This window comes from Garra rufa, chromosome 5, assembly GCF_049309525.1.
Source record: "Garra rufa chromosome 5, GarRuf1.0, whole genome shotgun sequence".
NCBI lineage: Eukaryota > Metazoa > Chordata > Actinopteri > Cypriniformes > Cyprinidae > Garra > Garra rufa.
The window spans coordinates 11,929,545-11,956,625 of NC_133365.1; the positions used below are offsets into that span (position 1 = coordinate 11,929,545).

General features: G+C 33.7%; 1 protein-coding gene across 1 annotated transcript in view; it reads left to right on the top strand.

Annotated features, from left to right (window-relative positions):
- Positions 1-27,081, top strand: part of arid3c (AT rich interactive domain 3C (BRIGHT-like)) — a 92,962-nt gene that overhangs the window by 49,787 nt on the left and 16,094 nt on the right. Inside the window, exon 3 of the mRNA XM_073841005.1 lies at positions 9,189-9,261. Within this exon, the coding sequence (XP_073697106.1) occupies positions 9,189-9,261 (73 nt within the window). The remainder of the gene's footprint in view (positions 1-9,188; positions 9,262-27,081) is intronic.

A 27,081-nucleotide genomic window follows, 5' to 3' on the forward strand; every position in this document is an offset into this window, starting at 1 on the left:
AACCTTACATTAGAGACAATGTACAGCTGGTCATGATCACAAAATACACCCTCACTCAGGAATCAGATCATCCTGAAGGGGTTGTTTTGCAATAATGACCATCTCACTGTATATGATCTTGCTTTTTACACAGCTATTTACGAAATGAATGAATGAATAAATGGACATGAAATATTGATTTTAATTTAAAGTGTTTTATAATGTGAGAAAAAAAGAGCTTTTAGAGCTATAAAACTAGCCCAGTGTAAAGAAGATGATAGTCAATACAGTTTAGTGTACTGGTTCTCAACCTTATTACGAATGTACCTTTACATTAAAAGATTTGAAATAGTAATATTCTACTGTAATAATCCACTTGTTGTGGACAGTGGGGGCCAAAAATGTTGAGAAAAACTGGTTTAGCAGGACATTATACAAAAATATTTGATTGCCACGTTTGACCAAGCAGAATGACGTTATTTGAAAAGCCTTGATCTCATGACGAAAACATACCTGTGCAAACTTTTTTTTTTTTTACAAGATGCAAAATACATAACAATAAGTACATATCACTCGGTGCCGGTAGTGGTAGCCAACGTTACTTTTTTCCCGGTACCTTAGCCTACTTTGTGTAATAATGAAAACATTTATTTCAGTGAAAAAATATGTCCTAAACTCTCTATTTTAACATTTTGAACAATAGGGCTCTACAATCTTTTGCCTTTTTTTTTTTTTTTTTTAATTCTTGTGTTTGAATTTTTCTGATAATCAAATCAAAGCATAAACATGTATTTATTTTTAATCAAATGAAAAATAAACCCTTTTAATTTTTGGCAAACAAACAGAGGTTTACTGTTAAAATCAATACATGGAAGTAAAATTATATTCAGTTTAAAACAATAACAATTGTAGTATTTTTTTCTATAATTAAGTGGTTAATCTTGTTGTTATATTTATTTTTTATCATATATGTGACCCTGGACCACAAAACCAGTCATAAGGTAAAATTTTACAAAACTGAGATGTATAGATCATATGAAAGCTCAATAAATAAGCTTTCTATTGGTGTGTGGTTTGTTAGGATAGGACAATATTTGGCCGAGATACATCTATTTGAAAATCTGGAATCTGAGGGTGCAAAAAAATCAAAATACTGAGAAAATCACCTTTAAAATTCTCCAAATTAAGTTCTTAACATGCATATTACTAATCAAAAATTAGATTTTGATATATTTATAGTAGGAATTTTACAAAAAATCTTCATGGAACATGATCTTTTCTTAATTTCCTAATGATTTTTGGCATAAAAAAAATCTATAATTTTGACCCATACTATGTATTTTTGGCTATTGCTACAAATATACCCCAGCGACTTAAGACTGGTTTTGTGGTCCAGGGTCACATATTGTTTTACGTCAAACTATTTAAAAAGGAATATATAAACACCTACATTATACTGTACAAAAGTAATACAGGACTAATATTGTTCTGTTTCATGTTAAACCGTACTTTTATTTTGACAGGTCGCCGTGAAGTTTCTGTGTGTACAGTATGATATGATGCTTTCTCAAATGAAACGGTAAAAGTGACACTCACAGCAGCTTTGTCGATTAAGTTTATCTGTTCATGTGAGATGCAAATGCCAAAAATTAGCGGGAGCGTCACTGTGCTTCAGTATGCGTGTAGTAAAAAAAAAAAACGTGTCTCCGCCATTCATACATACAGAGGCAAACGGAACATGCAGGATTCATATTAAAACGGTCTTTTTGCATTTCAGTTTTCACAGACACCAGTCCATATCACGATTTGATTTAAGTGACAGACAAACTTTTGATTTATTAATCCAAAAATCAATGAATTACGTGGCATTTCGCGCTATAGTAAATTCCGTTTTTATTTATGGAGTCCGCGATCCCGTCTGTTTTCTTGGAGGAGACATTGTAAACGCGCGACCATGTAGAGACAGAAATGACATGCCTTTGTGTAAATAAGATAAATAACATAAGGCAATTTAGTTTGTTTAATAAAAGAACAATGTATAGACCTGTTCTATAGGAAAGATAACCTTAAATGACTTCTATTGTGATCCAAAACCACCGCTGAGGTGGTTTTGGGGGGCGTTTGGTTAAAACGAGTTTAAACCGAATATGTTTGAGCTGAAACTTGCAGAAGAAAACGGTCTGCCACATCCTAATGCCATTTCTACACTGGATGCATCAAAGCGCACTTTCTATATCTATTTGTCAACTTGTCTGCAGCATAAGCGCGCGGAATGCGTTTACTGTAGCGCACGAGCTGAGTTACTGAATGACAGATTATAACGGGATCTATGTGCTTTAACGCAATTTGTTGCGCCATTCGCGGCCAGTGTAGCAGTGTTAAAGGCATGAGTCTGAAAATTGTGCGTTTTTTCGTATTCTTAATCCTAAAAATTCGTCACACACAGAAAGTCCGATGGCTATTAATTCATCCGTTGTGAAAAAACGCAAAACAACACGAAATAGAACGATGTTGTTGTCCGCTCTCTTCTTAAAAAGAGAAACAGATACAGAGGAATGAGGGAATACTTTTAAGGCGCACCTCCTTATTAATAAACTGCGGGATTATCCCGGGTGATTCAAAGTTTATTTCAGGATGTCAGTAATCTGTAATGCTTTGCTAGCATTACTGTAGCCACATATTAAAGAAGACCACTAATTTATTTGGGAACTCAGCGTACAATGACCACAGTGCTTTGTGCTGCGGGACAAGGTGAATGAATTTAACAGACGCAATTCTGGATTTTGGCGTTCTCTTGTTGTACGGTGGCTCTGAACTGTCAAAACACCTCTCAAAATGCTTGCTACAGATGCGAAAAAAAAAAAAAAAATCAAACCCGATCCGAATTTTTTTTTTTTTTATGATGGACGAAAATTAAGGAGGCAGTGTGCAAGTGTGATTAACATTACATGAGGTATTTATTTTTGAACGTGCGAAAAATTCGGACGAAATATTCGGACTCAGTGTGACTCATATTTGAAATAAAATTATGTATGGGTTAATGTGGGCTGTGTTATGGGTTTAGATAGGCTTATTTTAAAAGCATGTAACCTAAGTATTATAAATAAAATATACATTACTATTAAAAAAGGCAAATACGATTTTTAATGGATAAATAAAAAAGGTTGCATTTGTTTGTTTAAAAAAAAATACCATTAAAAAAAGCTTTTTAATTGAATATATTTTAAAATGTGTTTTCCTCTTATGCTAAGCTTCATTACTCTAGCTTTCAGTGTCACATGATCTTTCAGAAATCATGCTGAATGCCATAAAATCAAGAATAGGTAATTTGTTCTCTTTAACATTTATTTAATTGACTGAAGTACAAAGAAACAAATTCCAATGTTTACACTGACCAACATATTTTTGTTAATATAAACAAATTTTGAGCCACGATCTAGCTTTGTTTGCAAAGACTGAGAAGCTCCTTTTATACCCAAAGATGATCCCCTCACCTATTACCAATTCACCTGCCTCCTGTCAACTGTTTCAAAACAGTTTAGCTTATTCTATAACCTTTTCACTTTTATTTTTCTTCTGTCCCAATTGTTTGGCAGTGTGTTGCACTTTTGTTTCTTAAAAAAAAATGTTTATATTTAATAAAATACAGTGAAAACTTTGGAAATCTTTTCTTTGTAATGTTGTCAATTAAATAAAAGTTAAATAGAATTAACAAATCATAGATTTTATCATTTTACAAAACATCCCAACTTTTAGTGTTGTACTTAGTTTTCTTTAAGGTATTTGTAAGCAAACTTTGAAATATTCTAAAAATTGTGAAAATATAGTAAAGTAGAGTTTACATTTCTTCCATTGCATTTGTAAATGTGGTATTACCCACAAAATTAACCATATCTACTATCTAATTTCAATAATTCAATAAATTCTCAAAAAGGAGGGTATTTTCCAAGGGATATTTTATTTTTTATTTTTACTGAAAGCTAATTGAAAATATCCTAACATATCACAACAGTAAAAAGGGAGTTCAAGAGTTCCAGAAATGGACAAACAAACTAAAATCACTTATGTAAAAATGTCCTTTTGGATGTTCTAAACAGGATTTTTTATTTAGTCTTTTTAAATTTGGGGCAATAAAGTATATCAGCATCACAACAACACTGACGCTGTAGCAATGGAAATCAACAATTTGCTTAAAAACTCTGTAAATGAATGTTATTATTGTTTTATATATATATATATATATATATATATATATATATATATATATATATATATATATAAAATTTACTGTAAAAAAGTACATCACTGTCTTTTTTTGTTGAATTCAATGCATCCTTGAATTAAGTAAAAATTGTGATGACCTCATACATTTGAATGACTATAAATACAATAACAGTCCTTATTATAAACACAAAATACTAATAATAATCAACTTTAATATTTAGTGAGGACAATTAGACTATGATTTATTTGATGGGGGGCGGTGAGGGACCTGAATAATGGGTAGGGGGGCTCTGGCCCAAAAAAGGTTGAGAACCACTGTTTTATGTGATGTTGGTTTTGTATGTGTCACTGCAGTTCTTGAAATGTCCATTGATTGGTGCTGTAACTCTAATGCGCTGTGGCGTTTTAAAATAATGTACCATCTGCATTACAACCTAAACCTACTTGGTAGTATGAAGAAACGCGAATGTGACGTAAAAATGCAATTGCAAGCTGCCTTTTTAGCTTGTTTTTCATCGAGTGTCATGTTTTTCACGGGATTCGTACAAAAGGAGTCCACATCCTAAGTTCAATTTTGTGCCGGCTGAGCTACCGAGCAAGCTTGAAACATATGAAGCTGTAATCATAACTGTGTATAAAAACGATTACAAGTACTCGCTGTTTTAACGCCTCCAGTGTTCATTTCTGTTGGAAACTGCAGTGATATGTACTTATAGGTACATATATTGCATGTCTTGCGGAAAAGTTTCCAAAGATGTTTTTTATCATGAGATCGGGCAGTTAAATAAATGGCTTTTTGCAAAGATTGTAATGGAAATATGGCCACTAATATTTACACGTTATTTTTACTTTGCTTTGTTTCTAAATGATAATGCCTTGCATTTTTGCCTTTCATCTGTGCTGTTAGCCAGACGTTTGAATGAGCACACCCACGAGTATAACACCGGGTGTGTATTATTTGCAAGGTCACAGAGGTTACTAGGTAGAACTAAAAGCATTTCCAAACTTTTAGGTCAACAGTCAGTCCCTCTGCTGAGCCTCCAGGTTTTGGTATGACATGTAGCAGCTCTAGACTGCCCCAAGCTCCACTTTAACTGGGTTCAAAGTCATAGCCCAACTCCCCCTTCATTGCTTTTGACAAAACGAGCAGTGTGTGTTTTCAGTCACAAAGAATGTCACCCTGTCACTGGCCCACCTACCTAATTTGAGGATTGTGAAACAATGTCTATAGCGTGTCTCTCTTGAACACTGTTTGTATAAACACAAGAAAAGTGTGCATGTGTGTTTTTTTTTTTTTTTTTTTTTTTTTTACTTCAAGTCTTGAGAGTCAGTGTCCTTGATTTGCAGGTCTGGTTTTGTTCTGAAAGAGCTGGTAGAAATGTCTTGATAGAAGTGAAACGTTTCAGTCGTATTGTATTGTGAAGAGCTCCCTCTACTGAAATCCTAGCAAGATACTTCTTTCAGCATGCACGCTTAAAATACAGATTGTATTGAGATCTAGATTAAAAGTGTTCAAAGGTTTTACTTTGTATTCTGAAAAATAATAATGTGTAACTATTAAGAAAGATTTGCACAATAGAATCTGTATGTGAATGCTATAATACATAAATTACTTCACATACATACAAATACTCATAACATATTTATCATTGTCTATTCATACATTCTTTTGCCTATACATGTTGAACCTGTAGTTGCTGAAGGTTGAGTCAGGGTGTGATCACGCAGCCTTGGGGGTTTGACACTATAAGCAGCTTGTGTCATCCGAAACTTCGAGGAATCATTGAGACACTTTATAATGATCACACACACACACACACACACACACACACACACACACACACACACACACACACACACATACATGTGCTCAGCAAGTGAGGAGATCAGTAAGGGATGACCGACCAGACTGGCTTACAAATGAAGTAGATATGTGACTTGTTTGCACAAAGTGAGGTTTTAATCAATAAACAGTCAGTTTAATTGAGGTATTTAAAAAAAAATATATATAAATATATATATATATTTACATTTATTATTAGTAGTAGTAGTAGTTAATGAGTTATTATATATATATACAGTGCAGTTTAAAAGTCTGAGACCAGCGAAAGCCATATATTTAGTATTTTTTAATTTAATACACAATTTTCATTGCACATTATATCATTAACACAATAAATTTGTCTCTTTGTCCTTCAGCATTTGAGCAACAAGTTTATTTAAGGGGATAGTTCACCCAAAAATGAACATTTCAGCATCATCCTCTCACCCTCAAGCCATCCTAGGTGTATTTGACTTTATTATTTCAGATGAATACAATCAGAGTTATATTAAAAAAATATCCTGGCTCTTTTAAGCTTTATAATGGCAGTGAATGGCTGTTGAAATTTTGAAGTCCAATAAAGTGCATCCATCCATCATGAGGTGTACTCCACACAGCTCTGGGGTGTTAATAATGGTTTTATGGTATATAAAGTTTTAAATATGGATATTTTTCTTACACCAATGCATCAATTCACTTCAGGCAGCCTTTATTAACCCCCTAGAGCCATGTAGAGCACTTTTAATGATGCATGGATGCACTTTATTGGGCCATTCACTGCCATTATAAAGCTTGGAAGAGCCAGGACATTTTTTTTTTTTAAATAAAACTCAACCAAAGTCATATACACCTATGATGGCTTGAGGGTGAGTAAATTATTGGGTAATTTTCATTTTTGGGTGAACTATCCCTTTAAAACCTGATTATTATATTCTCCTGCTTTGAGAAGTGATTTGAGTACATCTGTTATTTGATTAGTGACCGTGAAATATTTCTTATTAATATTTCTAAATAATTTTTAAAAGACAGTGACAGCGAAAACACTGTTTTTTCATGCACCTGTGAAGATTTTTGACTTTTTGGTTTTTCATAAAGTGTTTTTTCAGACTAGTGGAAAGATAACATCCAAAAGACACTGTTAAGTGTTTCTTTTTATAGCATTTTATCTATTTGTGTTAATAGATTTCAGTTACAATACATATTTTAAAGGCTGTTTTCTCAAAATTAGTTTTTTTTCCTCTTACTCTGAGCCATAAATCTCCACTTCAGTACTTACACACACTAAACTTTACATTTTTATTCCTATCTATATCCTGATGGTTTTTACAGGGGGATTTGTTCATTTTTTTATATGCGACATTTTATTCCCACAAAAATTGTGAAAATATATTGTAGTCTATCTGTTCTACATATTTTCTGAAGTATAGAGTGATATAAAAATTTGATTCCCTCATTCTCAAAATTCCCTCTGCAAAAACATTTTATTAATATTATTAAACATATTTCAATAAATAATGCCTCATTTGTATATTTAAACCAAACATTTTAGAAAACTTGTAATGCAAAAAATTTGCAGTTACCAGTGTAATCAATCAACTGGGTAAGTAAGTCGATAACTGTTAGTTAATTTTTTTACCCTATTCACCCTGCAGTGACTCACCTTAAAAAATGTAATCTTTGTTTTCTTTTAGATATTAATTAGATTTTAAATCATTTTAGTCACCAACTATTGGACATGACTGTATGACATATTGCCATATAATCAGTGATTTCAAATTGTGAATCATTCCAGTCACACCAAGATTTCGATTCATGGCAGTCTTGTGAGACTACATGCCTCAGTGCTCTGCATTCCTGCAGTCATAATGCTGGGAATAGAACTAATATGAGCATAATGGAGCACTCAAAGGTGAAGCAGAGCTCTAATGTATTTTCCATCTGTTAATATTTAATGCAATGTTGTAGACGTCATTACACTTTTGACTTAATTACCCCTTTACTGGTCACCCTAGCTTAGTGATGACCTCTGCGACTGACAGAGTCACTATTACATCACCTCTTAATGAATCTCAGTGAATCGCTAATTTACTCTTATGGCTGCTGGCACTTCAACTGAAGTGGGCAGAACATTAAATAGATAAAAGCGATAAAAAAACACTAGAAATTATAGAGGCTATTTTAAATGTTGGAAAAAAAAAAGTTTGCTTTTTTAGAATGTTTAGAAGAATTTAACATATGATCTAATTTGATATAGCCGATCTGTATTTAAATCTGTGTACATTGAGAGAAGCACATTCTGTTCTTCAGGGTTTACATTCTATCGCTTGACAACTTGCCAGGCAGTTGATCATGTGTCATAGCTTGTGCACACATATGGACAAGTGCTTAGCCAGGGGTAGATTCGTTTCAATTAACTTTGATTGAAATGTCACTTTTGTTGCCGCACGTCATGAACGTATACATGAAAGCATACAGAGTTTGTCAGATATCATCTATGCAGATGACTTGACAGGCTTTACTGCATTTTAGAGCTTCATTCCCGATTAGAGATTTTCTTTCCTCGTCGTATTTCGAACGTTTTATTTGTGCTGTACGCCTTGGAAATGTCACATATGGGTAAAAGCCTGTTGTGTCTTATTCACACTTTAAACCCACTGTACCTTTTTCTGAGACATTGATTGCATTGGTCCTTTAATATTGGTGACAGCTAATACACTCCTAAATGATCGGTTATTATCTCCGGGGCCTTGTTCCATGTGCCCCGCTGTTTCCAAAGGTCATCCCTCTGTCTTCCTGTATCGACCTGCTCGCCTGTTAACGTAGCCTAAGACTTATTGAAAGTGAAGGTTGAGGAGCATATTTCCATCAGGTTGCAGTCTTCTCCTTCACGAGACGGCTTTTAAAAGGCTCTTTTGAGCATGTCCATTCAGAGAGAGGGGACAGGATGAGAAAACATAATGGATATGCCAATAAAGGGAAAAGCGCCCTTAAAATGCATGCGGTTTTCCACTGGTGTGAGTGTATCAGCATCCAACCTTAATATAAAGTATTTAACGATAAAAGGGCTGTGCTATATGTGTTTCACATTTATAGCTTCATAACTCTAATAACCTAATGCAAAATCCTCAGAATACTAACGAAGCATCTTCTTTTCGTTTCACAGCTGTACGAACTAGACGATGACGAGAAAAGGAAGGAGTTTCTCGATGATCTCTTCAGTTTCATGCAAAAAAGAGGTGAGTCTTGTTATGCGCAGCTATTCAGATTGAAAATGTCAGAAGAAGCACACACCCTTTCACACCCACTTTGCAAAGCCATATGTTGCCTTTAGATGATAATGTTAAGATATGGATAATTATAGGGCTTGCTGACACTATTTTGAACACTATTTTTGCTGTTCTTTATCGAAAACTAAATCAGAAAAGAAGCTTTTTTTATCAATTCAAACACATAGGTTTGATTATAATTGTGTGCCACCTGCGGTTGAAAACAAAACGTCATAAATGTCCAGCCACCCATCTGCAGTCTTGCCAACAATAGAAATGCAGGGTTTATTGTTTTGGTAAAGGCTGAGAATGTGTAGATACTATTGTGATAGGCTTTTTCAGGTTTCCTGCTTGAACCGTCCATTTCTCTGAAGTGTTGCTGCCACTGTGGCGTGTTTCTGCCCCTGATGCTATCTGACACAACGGCTTCTGCTGTTTGTTTTATAATTACTCTCAGATTATGTGAAAACATCCCTGAGGGGATGACCTTGCCACGGTAGGGAAGCCAGCATCCTGGTATTATGTTAGTCGGCCGTAGCATAATGAATTTTCAGCTTTATTGAAGAGGGAGGTACATCATCTGAGCAGTTGTTCCCACCGAGGTGTTTCATCAGACAACAGCCACCGATATTTTATAGAGGAAATAGAGGAATGGCCATGCATAATATGAGGAAGTTTGCAGCCTTTGATGACTTTCCAAGACAGGACAGAGCTTTTTTAAGCACACAGGACTGTTTTTGTTGTTTTGTGTGTGCTTAGCTCATTCTAAACGCTACATAAAAAATTAAATGTGTGTAGCTCGGGTATATTTGCAACAATAGCCAAAGTACATCTTATGGGTCAGAGTTATCATTTTCTTTTATGCCAAAAATCATTACGATATTATGTTCCATAAAGATATTTTGTACATTTCCTACCATAAACATAACAAAACTTAATTTTTGATTAGTAATATGTATTGATAAGAACTTCATTTGGATTTTCAAATCGTTGTATATTAACAAACCATACATCTAAAATAAAATATACCAAAATAGAAAACTTTATTGTACGTTAAAACCACACCTATTTCATTTGAAATATACTTTGAGCATGATTGACTGAAAGGTTTTATTATGAACTTTTGTGCAGTTGTCTACAGGACAAACAGAAAGTGGATCGAATTTCTCCTGAGAAAGAAGAATTGGGCAAGAAACTCTCTTAATCCATGTACAATGACAGATATGCCCTTCTAACAGTTGTGACTTTGGCTTCCTTACACATACACTAAAAGTACTTGGCAGTATCCCAACAAAATCTATGTAAATGTGTTACAGTGTGTTGCTGACCTTGCAACCCGTCAGCAGTACAATATATATTATTACTGAATAGCTCACAACATTGTGACAGCTGACTGTTCAGAGCTCATTTCATGCTTTTGTCAATACACACTATTAAATCAGTGCTATGTTGTAGTTACATCCAGGTTTTAAAGAGGAAATTCAGCAGTAACACTTTATTTTAAGGTGTCCTTGTTAGACGATACATGTACCTACTGTTATAATAACAATTAATTATGCATAATTACATGCAAGTAACCCTAAGCCAAACCATAATCCTAACCCTGACCATATAGTAACTACATGTGGGTTATTAATATTACTCAGTACTTAAATGTATAATTACACTAGAACAAGGACACCTTCAAATAAAGTGTAAATAAATCAGTTTTTCAATTTGAAACTGTACAGTATTTGGTTAATTTCATAAAATAAAGATGTATATTATTATTAAGGCTGTCAATTGATTTTAAAAAAATTACTAATAATCACATTTTTTTATTCTAAAATGAATCGTGATTAATCTTCAAATTAATGTAGAAACAACATAAAGACAGTATATTTTTTAAATGACTGAAGGTGAGAATCACTGATACCAATATTACTGATGTCTCTAGAAAATTGTTTTTTTCTCCTAATATTTAATCATTGACTATAGCCATTTAATGTTACAGTATAACTAAGTGCTATCAATTTTAACATTTATTAGATTAAAAAAAAAAAAACGTTTAATTTAAGTGAACATAAAACAATCATCTACTTAATCCATTATTTACCTGTGCCCTTCAGCAAGTAGGAAATATACAGAAATTGAATAAAGTTATCAAACACAATATTCTAAATTAAATATAGAGGAATCCTTAAAGATACAGCAGTTATTGATTTCCTCTTTTTTCTTTTGTTCTTTGATAAATTTGATAAATAAATAAATAAAAATTGCCATTGGTAAGTAGTTGTTGAAGGTCATTATAAAAAGTTTTTTATTTTTTTTATTTCAAGATTAAAGTACTAGAAAGTAAAGTCAAGATTACTAGTAATATTATGAAAATGAAGTCCTAACATTATTTATAATCTGTACATGCAGGGCTCTAGAGTGCGACCAATTTGGTCGCATGTGCGACCTAATTTCTCAACGGTGCGACTAAAAAAAATCAAAGGTTGCACCGGTGCGACCAGCCGTTCGAGGGGGAAAAAATGAAACTCCTTCACTCTTAAAGTCTCCCTGTTGCTCAACAACAGACACACATTAGACCCATATCGTGGTCTAAACCAATCAGAGATAAAGGACGGATCCCGCCCCCCCTCTGATTGTCCGTGGTCCAGATATTCCTGTACGTGTGTGTACGTTTGAAAATGCATGTGATGCAGTCAGGATGTCTCTACATTGGCAAGCGTTTACAATGCCTCCTCCGCAAAAACACGGACTGGATCGCGGACTCCATTCATAAAAACCGAATTTACTATGGCGCGGAATGCCACGTAATACGTTGATTTCTGGAATGATAAATCAAAAGTTGGTCTGTCACTTAATTCAAATCGCGATATGGACTAGTGTCTATGAAAACTGAAAGGCAAAAAGACCGTTTAAAATGAATCCTGCATGTTTCCGTTTGCCTCTATGTATTAATGGTGGAGACGTGTATTTTTTTTTTTAACTCCACGCGTATATGCTACTGAAGCACGCGTGACGCTCCCGCTAATTTTTGGCATTTGCATCTCACATGAACAGATAAACTCAATCTCCAAACCTACGGTGTCACTTTTACTGTTTCATTTGAGAAAGCATCATATCACACTGTACACACAGAAACTTCACGGAAACCTGTCAAAATAAAAGTACGGTTTAACATGAAACAAAACAATATTAGTCCTGTATTACTTTTGTACAGTATAACGTAGGTGTTTATATATTCCTATTTATAAATCATATATATGTTTGCCAAAAATTAAAAAGGTTTATTTTTCATTTGATTAAAAATAAAAACATGTTTATGCTTTCATTTGATTATGAGAAAAATTAAAACAAGAATTTCGAAAATAAAAATAAAATAAAAAAACAATTTTAGAGCCCTATTGTTCAAAATGTTAAAATAGAGCGTTTTGGACTTATTTTTTCACTGAAATGTTTTCGTTATTACATAAAGTAGGGTAAAGTACTGGGGAAAAAATATGCTTCAAATAAAGAACTTTATATTGACCAGATTGTTAGTTAATCATTTACAAGTCAATATTGCCTATATGGACAGGGATTAAAAAATAAATAAAATAAAAAAGTAAAAAAAAAGTGAACTTGTAAAACTGCGGTGTTAAATGTGATGCGGTTGAAAATTTGGGTGCACCTAACTTTTGTGCTGGTGCACCTAAGAAAAAAAGTTAGGCGCACCAGTGCAACCAGTGCAAAAAGTTAGTCTAGAGCCCTGTGTACATGTAATTAATTCAATAAAAAAATGAATCAACAGTCTTTATTCTAGGGTTGTGCAATTAATCGAAATTCAGTTTCGATTTTTATTTCTGCTTCAAACGATCATAAAAATGCAGTAATCGAAATGAAACAATTATTGTGTCCCATTCTGCCCACTTAAAAGACTAAAAGACTAATTTCACATGCAAATCAGCAAAATAATATAATGTGACTTTCATAAAACGGGACGTGCTTGATTTATTAATGTTTCTTTGGTGTTGTTTTTAATAGCATGTAAGAAAATTTGTGCTGTTCTGTGAATGAATGCGCTCACAGAGCTCAGAGACGGAGCAGAACACGGACAAGTAAAGTTATCTTTTAGCTCACGGTGCGCCTAAACGGTCAAATACACGCAAAAATATTTCAAAATGAGGCACTTAGTGATTATTCATGTAAATCCTTGTCAGTTATGTCTTAAATGATCATAAACGGTTGAGAATGAAAATGCGTGAGTAACAGTAGGGATCTGTGTGGCACTTAAAGCAACAAATAATATTCCTTTTGCCGTCTCTGTGCTTTATATTAATAAAATGTAAAAATACTAAGAGAAAAATCACTCACTGCTCTTGAATGAAGGACTTTTGTAGTTTTAATAAGAAACAAAGCATGTTTAACTATTACAGTGAAGATGCTGTTTTATTTTACGTTCAAATAATAACATTTAATTTCTGTTGGACTTGCTTAAACAGTTTTTTTTTTAATTTGTATCTTTTTTCTGCTGTATTGCTATCTTTAAATTAATCACTAATATACATTTTTGGACCCTGTTATAATCGTGTTAAATAATCGTGATTAAAATATTGACCAAAATAATATTTCACCTCATTTGTGCTACATTACACACAGTATGTATCTTTTTCTGGAGCTTTCCATACCAGGGAAAATATTTGTTTGCATGTCATGTGTGCCCATTTTTTTTTTTTTTTTTATACTTACTACCCTTTTTTTTACATACAGAACAAAGAACTCACAACTAAAGAAAAAAATTAAACATAACAAACATATACATACATTGGTCACCAAGTACATTACACCATTCTTGAGTAATTAGGTCTTGATCAGATTCTGCCATACAAAATTATGTTAACATATCCGACACAATATATTGGATTATTGGAGTCAAACGGGAATCAAAAGTCTTAAAAATTAAAAGGGGACGGTGTCAAACCCATAAGATGACCTTTCTTTTTTTCTCAACCATTTTCCCCAGCATGTTAAAATTTTAGCAGATTGTTGTCTTAAGGAAAATGTCAGGACTTTCATACTGTACACATTATTTACAATATCTTGCCATTCAGATACAGATGGGGGATGTGTGGCCATTTTTGACTAGTCAAACCATCTTTGCAACAGATTTTTGTGTTTTTTTAGCAGAACTCCACCTTGGTGGTTTGGTTTAGTGTTTGAGGCAGTTACAGGTCACAGGATATCTGATTTATTCTCCCTCGGAGGCAACAGATGACAGAGAGGCCTGAGTTGTCATTTAGCTCTTTCTCATCTGTTTGAATTTGTGATGACAGGAATGCAGGGCAGGTTTTATCGCGGTTCATGCTGTTGTTATTGCACCACGGGCTAATCCATCTGAGACAGCCAGCGAGGAGTCACCCAGTCTGGTGATGCCATGACATAAAAATGCCTGAATGCAGCGAAGTGAAGCTCTTCCCGTCAGCTCAGGCATGAGATCAAATATAATTAAATCCCCGCTGCCTCTGTTCTTATGCTTGATGTCTAAATCTGTATTGACTTCACCGCTCAGAAAATCAGAACACCCAGTGCACTCATCAAGATTTCATTTGCACATATGTTTAGCTAAAACATATATTTAGCTATCAGTGATCATCATTAAATGGAAAACCCCACTGTTTTAGTGTCTGGTATGGATTTTCCTGTCATACATAGTCTTTCAGCACATTATCCAGGTTACCTGCCATACTTGTTTTACTGTTGTGTTGTCAATCATGTCTCCATGGTGTTAAATGACCGAGTGGCTTTTATAGCTGTGTTATCATACTGTGGAACTGACAGCATGAATAGAATGGGAACTCCCATTTAACTTCCACCATATTAAGTTTTGTCACTCAATATGGTGGTTCATGAGTGACAGTTGAAACTGTTCATCACCTGGGACGAGACTATTGTGACAGAGGATTCACAATACCTTCTAGTGATACATGCTCAGTTGGCTTAACAAATTTGGTGGTGAAACACCTTTTTTTTAATTTCAGAAATTGCAAGTTTCACAAAAAGTTACAAAGAAGTACAACATTGAGTTAGATGTGATTTTTTTTTTAAGTTGAAAGGCTAAAATAGTATGTAAAACATACTCTAGTAATCTTTATTTACAGTTTTACACTGCAGAAAAAAGCTTATCTTATTTAGCATTTTTGTCTTGTTTCAAAACAGCTAAAAATTCTTAAGGCAAGACACTGCAGGTGAATAGGGAAAAAAATAACTAATAGTTATCACCTTACATTTATGATTGCAAACATTTTTTGTATTACAAGTTTTCTAAACTGTTAGGTCTATATATGCAAATGATGCATTATTTAATGAAATATGAGCTAATTTGCATACATTTCTAGTACAAAAATCAAAACACTGGATGAAGTCTGTTTCAAAATTCTCGAGTCAAATGCTTTTACAGAGGGGTATCTCATTTTGTTAATCCATAATTCAGAAAAAGCTAAGAACGGACAGAAAACAATGTTTTTTTTTAACCATTTTTCGGGGAAAAAATGTTATGTATAAAATCAAGCAAATTGTATATGAACAAATCCCTCTGTAAAAACCTTCAGGATATAGACAGAAATAAAAATGTAAAGTTTGCTGTGTGTAAGTGTTACTGAAGTGATTTATGGCTCAATGTAGAAGAAAAAAAAGAATTTTATGAAACACCAAAAAGCCCAAAATTTTAAACTTGACAGGAGCATGAAAAAACAGTGTTTTGCTTGCAGTGTCTCCCCTTAAATTAAGATGCATTTGAAAGCAAAATAAAATAAGATATTTAGTCTTATTTCCAGGTAAAAAAAATAAATTAAGCGCATTTTGCTTAAAACAAGTCTATCTAGTAAATGCATCTTAATGTAAGAATTTTTTTAAAAATTTGACTAGAACAAGATAAAATACTAAGTAAGATAAGCCTTTTTGGCAGTGTGAAATTTTTTTTTTTACAGTGTAGATGCAAATAGAACGGCCAGTTCTGGGGTCACTGTACACTCTTAAAAATAAAGGTGCTTTAAAACGTTCTTCACGTGATGCCATAGAAGAACCATTTTTGTTTCCACAAAGAACCATTCAGTCAAAGGTTCTTCAAAGAACCATCTCTTTCTTACCATTTTATAATCTGAAGAACCTTCTTTTGCCACAAAGAACCTTTTGTGAAACATGGTTCTTCAGATGTTAAAGTTTTTTTATGGAACCATTTAGACAAAAAAAGGTTATTCTATGGCATCATAAAGCACCTTTATTTGTAAGAGTGTATCTGTGTCTGAAGTATAGAGAATAATTGCATCTCTGAAAGTCTACACCCACCATCTAAACATAGATTTTGCTTGTGCTTGTGTATTTTTCGCCAGACAGAAAGTCAAAGTTACAGTAGTACTACGAGATGTTTTGTCGATGACTGAAGTAATAATTCCTCTCATCAGATTCCACATTCTTGTAACACATGGTTGCTGCAGGTCTATTTTCCTTCCGTTAGCAATATCAGACATCTGTGTGTGCTTCAACAGTGACAGGTGATAATTTGATAATTCCGAGTCTCAGTTTTTTTCATACTAGTGCGAAACTGCTTGAGATCTTGAAATAAAGGTGTTCATAGCAGCACACCGTTAGTGGTTTTTCTTGTTTGAAACTTGGTGAGGATCATATTACGAATGACATGTGACATATTTTAAAATGAGATTTCAAGACATATTTGGATTGAATAAGATTAATGCCATGTTGCAATTTGAGATGGAAGCACAAACAGCTGATATCACGTTACAGCTCTTTATTAAAAGCCGCACTTGCTGAGAGTGTTTTCCCGACTTTCATGAATGTTATTATTGCAGGTCTTTGACACTTTGACAACAGATGTTTGTTTCCTGGTAAATACTATCTGCGCCACTGTACTGCTTTATCAGACAGATTTTGTTGTGAGTAAAAGTAATATTTAGTGGTTTTCAAATGGGGGTTCACAAACCCCTAGAGGTTGATAATGGTATTGCAGAGAGCTGGTTACATGTTGATATAAATGTCTTGTAAAATAATAATAAAAAATAACATAAATATGTAAAATTAAAAATGAACACATGATTTAAAAAACGTTTTTGCAGAAATACATTATATACACTACCAGTCAAAGGTTTTTGGTCAGTAAGATTTTTAATGTTTTTTAAAGAAGTCTCCTCTGCTCACCAAGTCTGCATTTATTTGATCCAAAGTACAGCAAAAACAGTACAATTTTGAAAGATTTTTACTAATTAAATGAACTGTTTACTTTTTGAATATGTTTTAAAAATTTAATTTATTCCTGTGATTTCGAAGCTGAATTTTTACCATCATTACTCCAGTCACATGACCCTTCAGAAATCATTCTAATATTCAGATTTGCTGCTCAAAAAACATTTATTATTATTATTATTGTTAAAAACAGCTGAGTAGATTTTCTTCAGGTTTCTTTGATAAATAGAAAGTTCAGCAGAACAGCATTTATCTGAAATAGAAGTCTTTTGTAACATTATTATAAGTAATAACATTATTATTACTTTTGATCAATTTAAAGCTAAAAAAGTATTTCAAGTATTTATTTCTGTAATCCCCCCCCCCCCCCTCCAAAAAATGTATACTGACTCTAAGCTTTTGCATGTTATAATGTTACAAAAGATTTTTATTTTGTGTAAATGCTGATCTTTGGATCTTTCTGTTCATCAAAGAATCCTGAAAAACTGTTTTTAAATATTGATAATATTAATAATAATAAGTGTTTCTTGAACAGCAAATGAGCATATTAGAATGATTTCTGAAGGATCATGTGACATGAAGACTGGAGTAATGATGCTGAAAATTTAGCTTTGATCACAGGAATAAATTACATTTTAAAATATATTCAAATAGAAAGCAGTTATTTTTTAAAATGTTAAAAATAGTTCACAATATTACTGCTTTTGGTGTATTTTGGATCAAATAAATGCAGGCTTGGTGAGCAGAAGAGAAAAAGTTTTTTGATAAAAACATCAAAAATCTGACCAATGTCCAAAATCTTTTGACTGGTAGTGTACATACATAAATTAGTATAACATAAATATCTGGATGGGATGACAAAAATGTTTTGTCAAATAATAATGTGTGTACATTTTTTATTTTTATATTTATAAAGGGTTTTCTTAACTTGAGAAAATTTGCAGTTTGTTATTAGATCTGCAACCACACATATCAATTTTTTTTTTTTAGTCTTCAGCCCTCTCTTAAATTTACATATTAACTGAACGTCTGATGTTAGGTGATTAATCGGCATATTTTGATATGTTTGACATGAGTAAGACGAATGACAGGATGCAAACGATCCACCTGCCGTTATTTTGGTAGGTAAATTTAAGCAGTACACTATAATAGAGGAAAGGTCAATGATCAGTGATACCAAGTTCATATTTAGATCTTTGACGAGTATTGGTTACACTGCAATCTGAGCTTCAACCTAGTAAAGATTTCAGAATGCAATTAGGACACACTGTCTTACATGTATTTTAAACTACAGTGTGTTTTCCATGCGTCTCTGTAAATATTTATAACGCAAGATATTTGAGTTTTGATATTTGTCTTTGTTCAACAAATCTTGTAACAAATCTTAAAGCAATACTTGGTCACACTTTATATTAGGTGGCCTTAACTATTATGTACGTACATCAAAAAATAAGTACAATGTACTTAATGTGGTCATATTGCATTGCAAATCACTTTTGCTTCTGGTAAGGTGGGATATTGGTAAGGTTAGGGACAGGTTTGGTGGTATGGGTAGGTTTAAGGGTGGGTTAGGGTGTAAGGGATTGGTCAACAGTGGTAATTACAGAAATTAATTACAAATGTAATTATATATATAGGTTTTTAAAAAAGATAAGTACCATGTAAAAACATGTATGTACACAATAAGTACATTGTACCAAATGATTAATTTAAATGTAAGTACATAGTACAGTCATGGCCAAAAGTTTTGAGAATGACATAAATATTGGAAATTGGAAAAGTTGCTTCTTAAGTTTTTATAATAGCAATTTGCATATACTCCAGAATGTTATGAAGAGTGATCAGATGCAGATGCAGATTGCATAGTCCTTCTTTGCCATGAAAATTAACTTAATCCCGAAAAAAACTTTCCACTGCATTGTTAAGAAGGCTTCAGTGCATCCAAGATAGTCCAGCAAGCGCCAGGATCGTCTCCTAAAGAGGATTCAGCTGCGGGATCGGAGTGCCACCAGTGCAGAGCTTGCTCAGGAATGGCAGCAGGCAGGTGTGAGCGCATCTGCACGCACAGTGAGGCCAAGACTTTTGGAAGATGGCCTGGTGTCAAGAAGGGCAGCAAAGAAGCCACTTCTCTCCAAAAAAAACATCAGGGACAGATTGATCTTCTGCAAAAAGTATGGCGAATGGACTGCTGAGGACTGGGGCAAAGTCATATTCTCCAATGAAGCCTCTTTCCGATTGTTTGGGGCATCTGGAAAAAGGCTTGCCCGGAGAAGAAAAGGTGAGCGCTACCATCAGTCCTGTGTCATGCCAACAGTAAAGCATCCTGAGACCATTCATGTGTGGGGTTGCTTCTCATCCAAGGGAGTGGGCTCACTCACAATTTTGCACAAAAACACAGCCATGAATAAAGAATGGTACCAAAACAGCCTCCAACAGCAACTTCTTCCAACAATCCAACAACAGTTTGGTGAAGAACAATGCATTTCCAGCACGATGGAGCACCGTGCCATAAGGCAAAAGTGATAACTAAGTGGCTCAGGGACCAAAACATTGACATTTGGGTCCATGGCCTGGAAACTCCCCAAATCTTAAAACTTGTGGTCAATCCTCAAGAGGCGGGTGGACAAACAAAAACCCACTAATTCTGACAAACTCCAAGAAGTGATTATGAAAGAATGGGTTGCTATCAGTCAGGATTTGGCCCAGAAGTTGATTGAGAGCATGTCCAGTCGAATTGCAGAGGTCCTGAAAAAGAAGGGCCAACACTGCAAATACTGAGTCTTTGCATAAATGTCATGTAATTGTCGATAAAAGCCTTTGAAACGTATGAAGTGCTTGTAATTATATTTCAGTACATCACAGAAACAACTGAAACAAAGATCTAAAAGCAGTTGAGCAGCAAACTTTGTGAAAACTTATATTTGTGTCATTCTCAAAACTTTTGGCCACGACTGTAGTTAAGGCCACCTAATGTAAAGTGGGACACAATAGTTCACCCCAAAATGAATAATTTGTCATCATTTACCTGTATGTTGTTCTTATTGAAAACAATAAGAGAAGTATAAAGTTTGAAAGTTACAGTCTTCGTATGTGCTTGGAAGAAAAATGGACAATACCATCTTCAAAAGTGTTTGTGAATTACACTTAAGTTATAGGTCATTTTGGATAGTCGCATTGCAGAATGTTTTCCTCCACATCAGTCACAGGATCAAATAACTTTTTGACGATAGTAAGAAAATGAAAACTTTGGCTGAAATCTTCCCAGCTTCACGATGTGTCCGGAACACATTAAAAACCAATAGAGGAAAGGTTCTCCCCCGCTGTGAGTGAATTCGTGCCAGAGCTGTTGTCCCCTGTAGGCCTGGCCTGAGACCAGAGGTCACTGGCCTTCCCAGTGTCCCCCGAACCTTGCCACCATCAATCATAACCTGTCAAATGCGAATCGCTTGTCGCAAGCCCCTCTGTGTACCGAGATGGCCGTATCTTTTTTCACATCAAAATGGCTGCCTCTGTTTCACAGCTCAACACAAACAGTCCTGTGTTTAACTCCACTCGTGGAAGAATGTCAATGATATTCCCTGCTCCCCCAGAGAGCTTTATATAGAGAGAAGTATTTATGACCAGCTGTTTGAGACCTGTAAATGAAACGTGTACTGCAAATTACACCTCTGTCAAAACGGAGATATCATGTGATTCCAGAAAACACAGAGTGTTGTTTTATGGTGATTCGGTGAAAACTTTCTTTGTTTGACTCTGGCTATGCTACGGTGGTCTCATTATATGAAGAGAAATGAGATTTAAACAACTGATGTAAATCACTTAATTGCATCCTTTTCTTTTAAGTTGCCTTGATGGCTTCTGAAGAATAAATACGTCCATCGTGGAAGAGACTTGGAGTGATGGGCTCATTTACGACCCCTAATCTTTAAGCAATAGGAACAATGCGAGTGTTATTGCCCATTGTAAACTGATAAATTCCCACTTTGATTCATGATTCCCACAGGGAGGCAACAATAAATTGATCACATCTTGGGGCAGCATCAGCACTTTCTTTTGAATAAATCAATATTTGACGCTTTCATAATTACCTGAAATACTAATGAAGAGAATGAAAGGCCATGAGCGGCCTCCGAACATAGAATGGAAGTTAGTCTGATAGCGCTCCCAAAGCACACCCCTGAAGTGTGTGGAAATGCCATTCTGCTAAGATTTTAAAAAATCAAGAATGAAGGTAAAGATTTTGATGCTGCTTATTTACTTTTCAGTCATTTTTCTTTTTAAACATGCATGTCTTTGACTATTGTGCTGCATTTTGCTGCTTTTTCAGTCCTCGTAGGTGTATAGAACCATATTAATCAAAAATATGTGTACTACTACTCAAAAGTTTGGGATCGGTAAGATTTTTAATGTTTTTTTTTTAAGTCTCTTATGCTCATCAAGGCTGCGTTTATTTGATCAAAAATACAGAAAAAAACTGTAATATTGCAAAATGGTATTTTAATATACTTTAAAATATAATTTGTTCCGGTAATGCAAAGCTGAATTGTCATCAGCTGTTACTCCAGTCTTGAGTGTCACATGATCCTTCAGAAATCATTCTAATATGCTGATTTATTATTAGAATTATCAATGTTAGAAACAGTTGTGCTGCCAAATATTTTTGGAACCTTTTTAAGGATTCTTTGATGAATAACAAGTTAAAAAGAACAGCATTTTTTCAAAATATAAATCTTTTCTAACAGTGTTAATCTGCTATCACTTTTTATTAATTTAACACATCCTTGGTGTATAAAAGTATTAATTTCTTTCAAAAAAAAGAAAGAAAGAAAATGTACTGACCCCAAACTTTTGAACAGTTCTTTTTTTAAATCAGTGCTATTATTTTTAAGCTTTTATTTTATTTATAAAATCTTTAAAAAAAAGTATTACAGGTTCCAAAACAATATTAGGCAGCATAACTGTTAATAAATCAGCATATTAGAGTGTTTTTTGAAGGATCATGTGACACTGAAGACTGGAGTAATGATGCTGAAAATTCAAGTTTAATTAAAGATATAAATTAAATTAGAATGTATATCAATATAGAAAAACATTGTTTACACAATATTAATTTTTTCTGTATTTTTGATCAAATGAACACAGCCTTGATGAGCATAAGAAACTTATTTAAAAAACATTAGAAATCTAACCAATCCCAGACTTTTGAGCAGTAGTGTATGTATATAAAAAGTAAAAATAAATGGCTAATCATAACCATCTACTTTGTTGCAATTAAAAAAAACAGGTTTATTTATTTCTAAAAATGCTTTCTAAAATTATATATATACACTGCTGTTCAAAAGTATAGTAAGGATCAGTAAGTTTTTTTTTATGTTTTTTTAAATAAATCTCTTCTGCTGATCAATGCTGCATTTATTTGATCAACAATACAGAAAAAACAGTCATATTGTGAAATATTATTACAATTTGAAATAACAGTTTTGTATTTTAATATACTTGAAATATAATTTATTTCTGTGATGCAAAGCTGATTTTTCAGCATCATTACTCCAGTCTTCAGTGTCAAATGACCCTTCAAAAATCATTCTAATATGCTGATTTATTATAAGCGTTGGAAACAGGTGCTGCTTAATATTTTTTTGGTACCATGTGATACATTTTTCACGATTCTTTGATGAATAAAAAGTACAGCGTAAGTCTTTACTATCACTTTTTATCAATTTAACATTTAATTTCTATCAAAAAAGAAAGACAAACATGTACTCAGCCCAATCTTTTGAACAGTAGAAAGATTTTAAAAAAGAAAAGATTTATTTTTTAACGTTATAGATTTAAAAAACGTTTCACAAATATTAAGCAGCATAACTATGCACAAAATCAGCATATTAGAATGATTTCTGAAGGATTGTGTGACACAATTGCAATAATATTTCACAATATTAAAATTTTTCCTGTATTTTGGATCAAATAAATGCAGCTTTGATGAGCATAAGAAACATTTTTTTAAAATATACAAATCCTACTGATTACAAACTTATATATATATTTATGCACACTTTTTTGCAACTAAAGTTGATTGCCTGGTCTGCCTTTTTCATTTCAGTGTTTATACTTATACTACATTTTCAACCCAGGCAGAGCAGAAATTGCCATTTTTGTAGTTAACTGAAAAGCGTGTGGGCAAACCTGTTACTAGCTCCTTAGGAAGAATTGCCTTTATAGTGTTTCTTAAACATCACTTTGGATAAAAGCATCTGCCAAATGAATAAATGTAATGTAAAGCTACCTAGTGTTCCTGACAAACACATTATAGAGGACTTACTCAGGCTTGTTGGTCAGTGCAATTTGCCTGTTACATACACATGGATAAAGTTTTTTTTCTAGCGTTGTGTTTACAAATTAGCCCTTCATTTCATGCTTCGGAAGACCAGGCAATCGCAGGCACATTGTCCTTCCATTATCTGGCTGAAGTGAATGATTAAAACGCAGACTGCTGATGAAGGCAGCCACATAGATGATTGGCCCCAACACCAGCTTATTCCCTTCAGCACATTTTCAATTAAACCTTTTTAGCCACTGAGCAATTAACAGCAGGCAGCTATGTGAGCTCGGCGAAACCACGTTTCTCTGCGCTCCACAATCACTCATTGTCATAATGATGCATGACCAGATCAAATTGTTTGGGATGACAAAAGCTTGTACTGGCCTTTATTCACTGCATCTTATTCAGGGAACTAGAGGAGATGAATACATCAGCTCAGAAATCGAGCGCTCGTAAATCTTGTTTTAAAGACGCTTATCCAGGTTCAGATTCAGTCCAAAGGTGGCTTTTGTGGAGTCAGGTTTTATTTATTGCTCCAGCCTCATTTCGCTCGGCCTTTTGTACATGGGAATAAATAATTATTTGTACATTATTGTGTTTTAACTTTGTACATTATAAGGTATGTTAATTACGGAGTGTGTTAGGAGGGAAGCTTTGCATTTAGAAAAACACATTCAATTATTTCCTGAATCACCAGCACTTATTATATACACATACACACACTTACAGTGGCCAGAAGTGGATATTTGTCCAATATTTGCTTTTAATGACCCTAAAAGTTTGATTAAAACAGGAATAAATTATATTTGGAAGAAAAAAGACTAAACGTTAAAGTTTAAGGTATTTAACTGACAAAATTAAATGGAAAAAGGCAAATAACTTCATCAATTCAACAATCAGCTTCAATTCAAGTTTCCAAAGGTTTTCAAATGGATTCGCCTTCACTGCACACCTTTGTTGTGTGCATGGTCTGTTTGGGATCCCTAGTGAAAAATAAATATACTAAATGTATTTGAGGTGCATTTATTTCATGCCAAGAATACACAAATGCATTTACATATTTATTTACTTGATAAAATAGCCTGCAATTGTACTAAACTGGTATACATAAAGTCTGCTAAATTGGACCATTAATATTACTCATTTTGTACTTAATGCACTTTATTTGTGCTGAAGTCCATCTGAAGAGATACACTGCTGCTCAAAAGTTAGGGATCAGTAAGATTTTTTGTTTTTTAAAGAAGTTTCTTGTGCTCATTATATTATAATATTGTGAAATACTATCACGAGGTAAAACAATGTTTCTTCTATACTAATATATATTAAAATTGAATTGATATCTTGAATTAAAGTTTATATCTGTAATTAAATTTATACTTTGAATAAATGCTGTTCTTTTTAACTTATTATTGCATCAAAGAATCCTGAAAAAAACAATCACAGGTTCCAAAAAAATATTTGGCATCACAACTGTTACCAGCATTGATAATTCTAATAATAAATCAGCACATTAGAATGATTTCTGAAGCATCATGTGACACTTAAGACTGAAAAATAAAAACCATAATTGTATATTGTAATAGCATTTTGCAATATTACAGTTTTTTCTGTATTTTTGATCAAATAAATGCAGCCTTGATGAGCATAAAGGCCCGTTCACACCATAACGATAACTATAAATACAACCATAACTATATTTGCATCCACACTGGAGAACGCTTCATATGCGTTTTTTTGGTTTTCTCATATTCTTCATCCTTTCCTATCAAAATGCTTGTTACGGATGCGAAAACGCAGAAAATCGAACCTGATCCGAATTTTTTATGACAGACGAAAGTTTCGGAGGCAGTTTGAAAACTCAATTGACATAACGTGAGGTCGTATTTATTTTTTAACGTGCAAAAATTTCGGACGAAACATTTTGTACTCGGTGTACAATGGCACACAAAGTCTCGAGCGATATGTCAGTAAATACGTTAATAGATTTGAACTATACTTAGTATGAAATAAATGTATGTTAAACATAATACTTAGATGTGAAATCAGACGTTTTGACTCCAAACAGTCTTGCAGAGTGAGATGAACTCAAAGGTTTCTCACAATTTCACATCACATCCATGACTTTATACGTTATTTTTTGAAGCAGTTACACAATGAGGATTACCTACTAGAGTCTTCTTTGACTGACCTATTCCGCTTAGTACCTGTTTCACAAGTGTTTTGCAATAAATCTGCGGACATTGCCACTATTCAAATTCAGCAAATGAGCTATATCTAAAGTCTGTTGACCAGATTTAGCCATTATGACAATATCCTCCTTGGTTGCAGAGGAAGGCTTCTTTCTCGTTGCCATTTTCACTGAAACCCACAAAATGGTGTCTAATAAAATAGCTAACACCTTCCACATTGATTGACTGAATTATAGGCTGGGAATAATAAACGTTGTATGTTAAATGTCCACACACTTTGACATGTTTCATCACATTATCACAAATAAAAAAAGCACACATTAGTTTCACACTCCCAAGTACAACTGTGCAATATGTATGTTATATAGAGCTGACATCATTTTGGCTTTTATTTGTTTGCCAACCACAGTCTTCTAGATCAAGATTCATTTTATTTAAAGTAATTATTTTAATTACATACAGACAGTTTCTTAAGTTTGTTCAATTAAAATATCGGTACCGTGTTGGCTCATTACTCGATTTCCAGTTCAAGGGCTCCGAATCAAATCCAGTTGAGAACCAGCACTCTAAACCATTTCAGGTTTTTTAAATCAACACCCTTGATGCTTACTTTTACTTCAGTGACTTGTGTGGTCAGTTTGAGGAGAAGTTAGAAACATCAATCGATTGTTTTAGACGTTTGTGCTACTTTAGATCTAATGCCAGCATTGTCTCAGAGAGAAGGCAGATAAATCTTTAGTTTTAATAGTGTCTCTTAGTTCACATGCCAGAGAGGCAAAATGAAGCCGTAATTACAAGTCTTAATTGATGTGTTTTTACCTTGATAGACCATAGCTCTACTCTCCTTGCTCTTTTCAGACCGTGGCTCTGCTTGCTGTTGTTTGCTCTATATTTCTCTGCGTATTGATTGCTATTATGGCAAATCCAATGGGCACAATAGAACTCTATCAGCAAAATACAGGTTAATTATCTTGAGGTCAGGCGGTCTCAGATGCACACAAAGGGCTTATCCTCTTCGCACATTACAACCTAACATTAAATCGTGAGCACAAATTA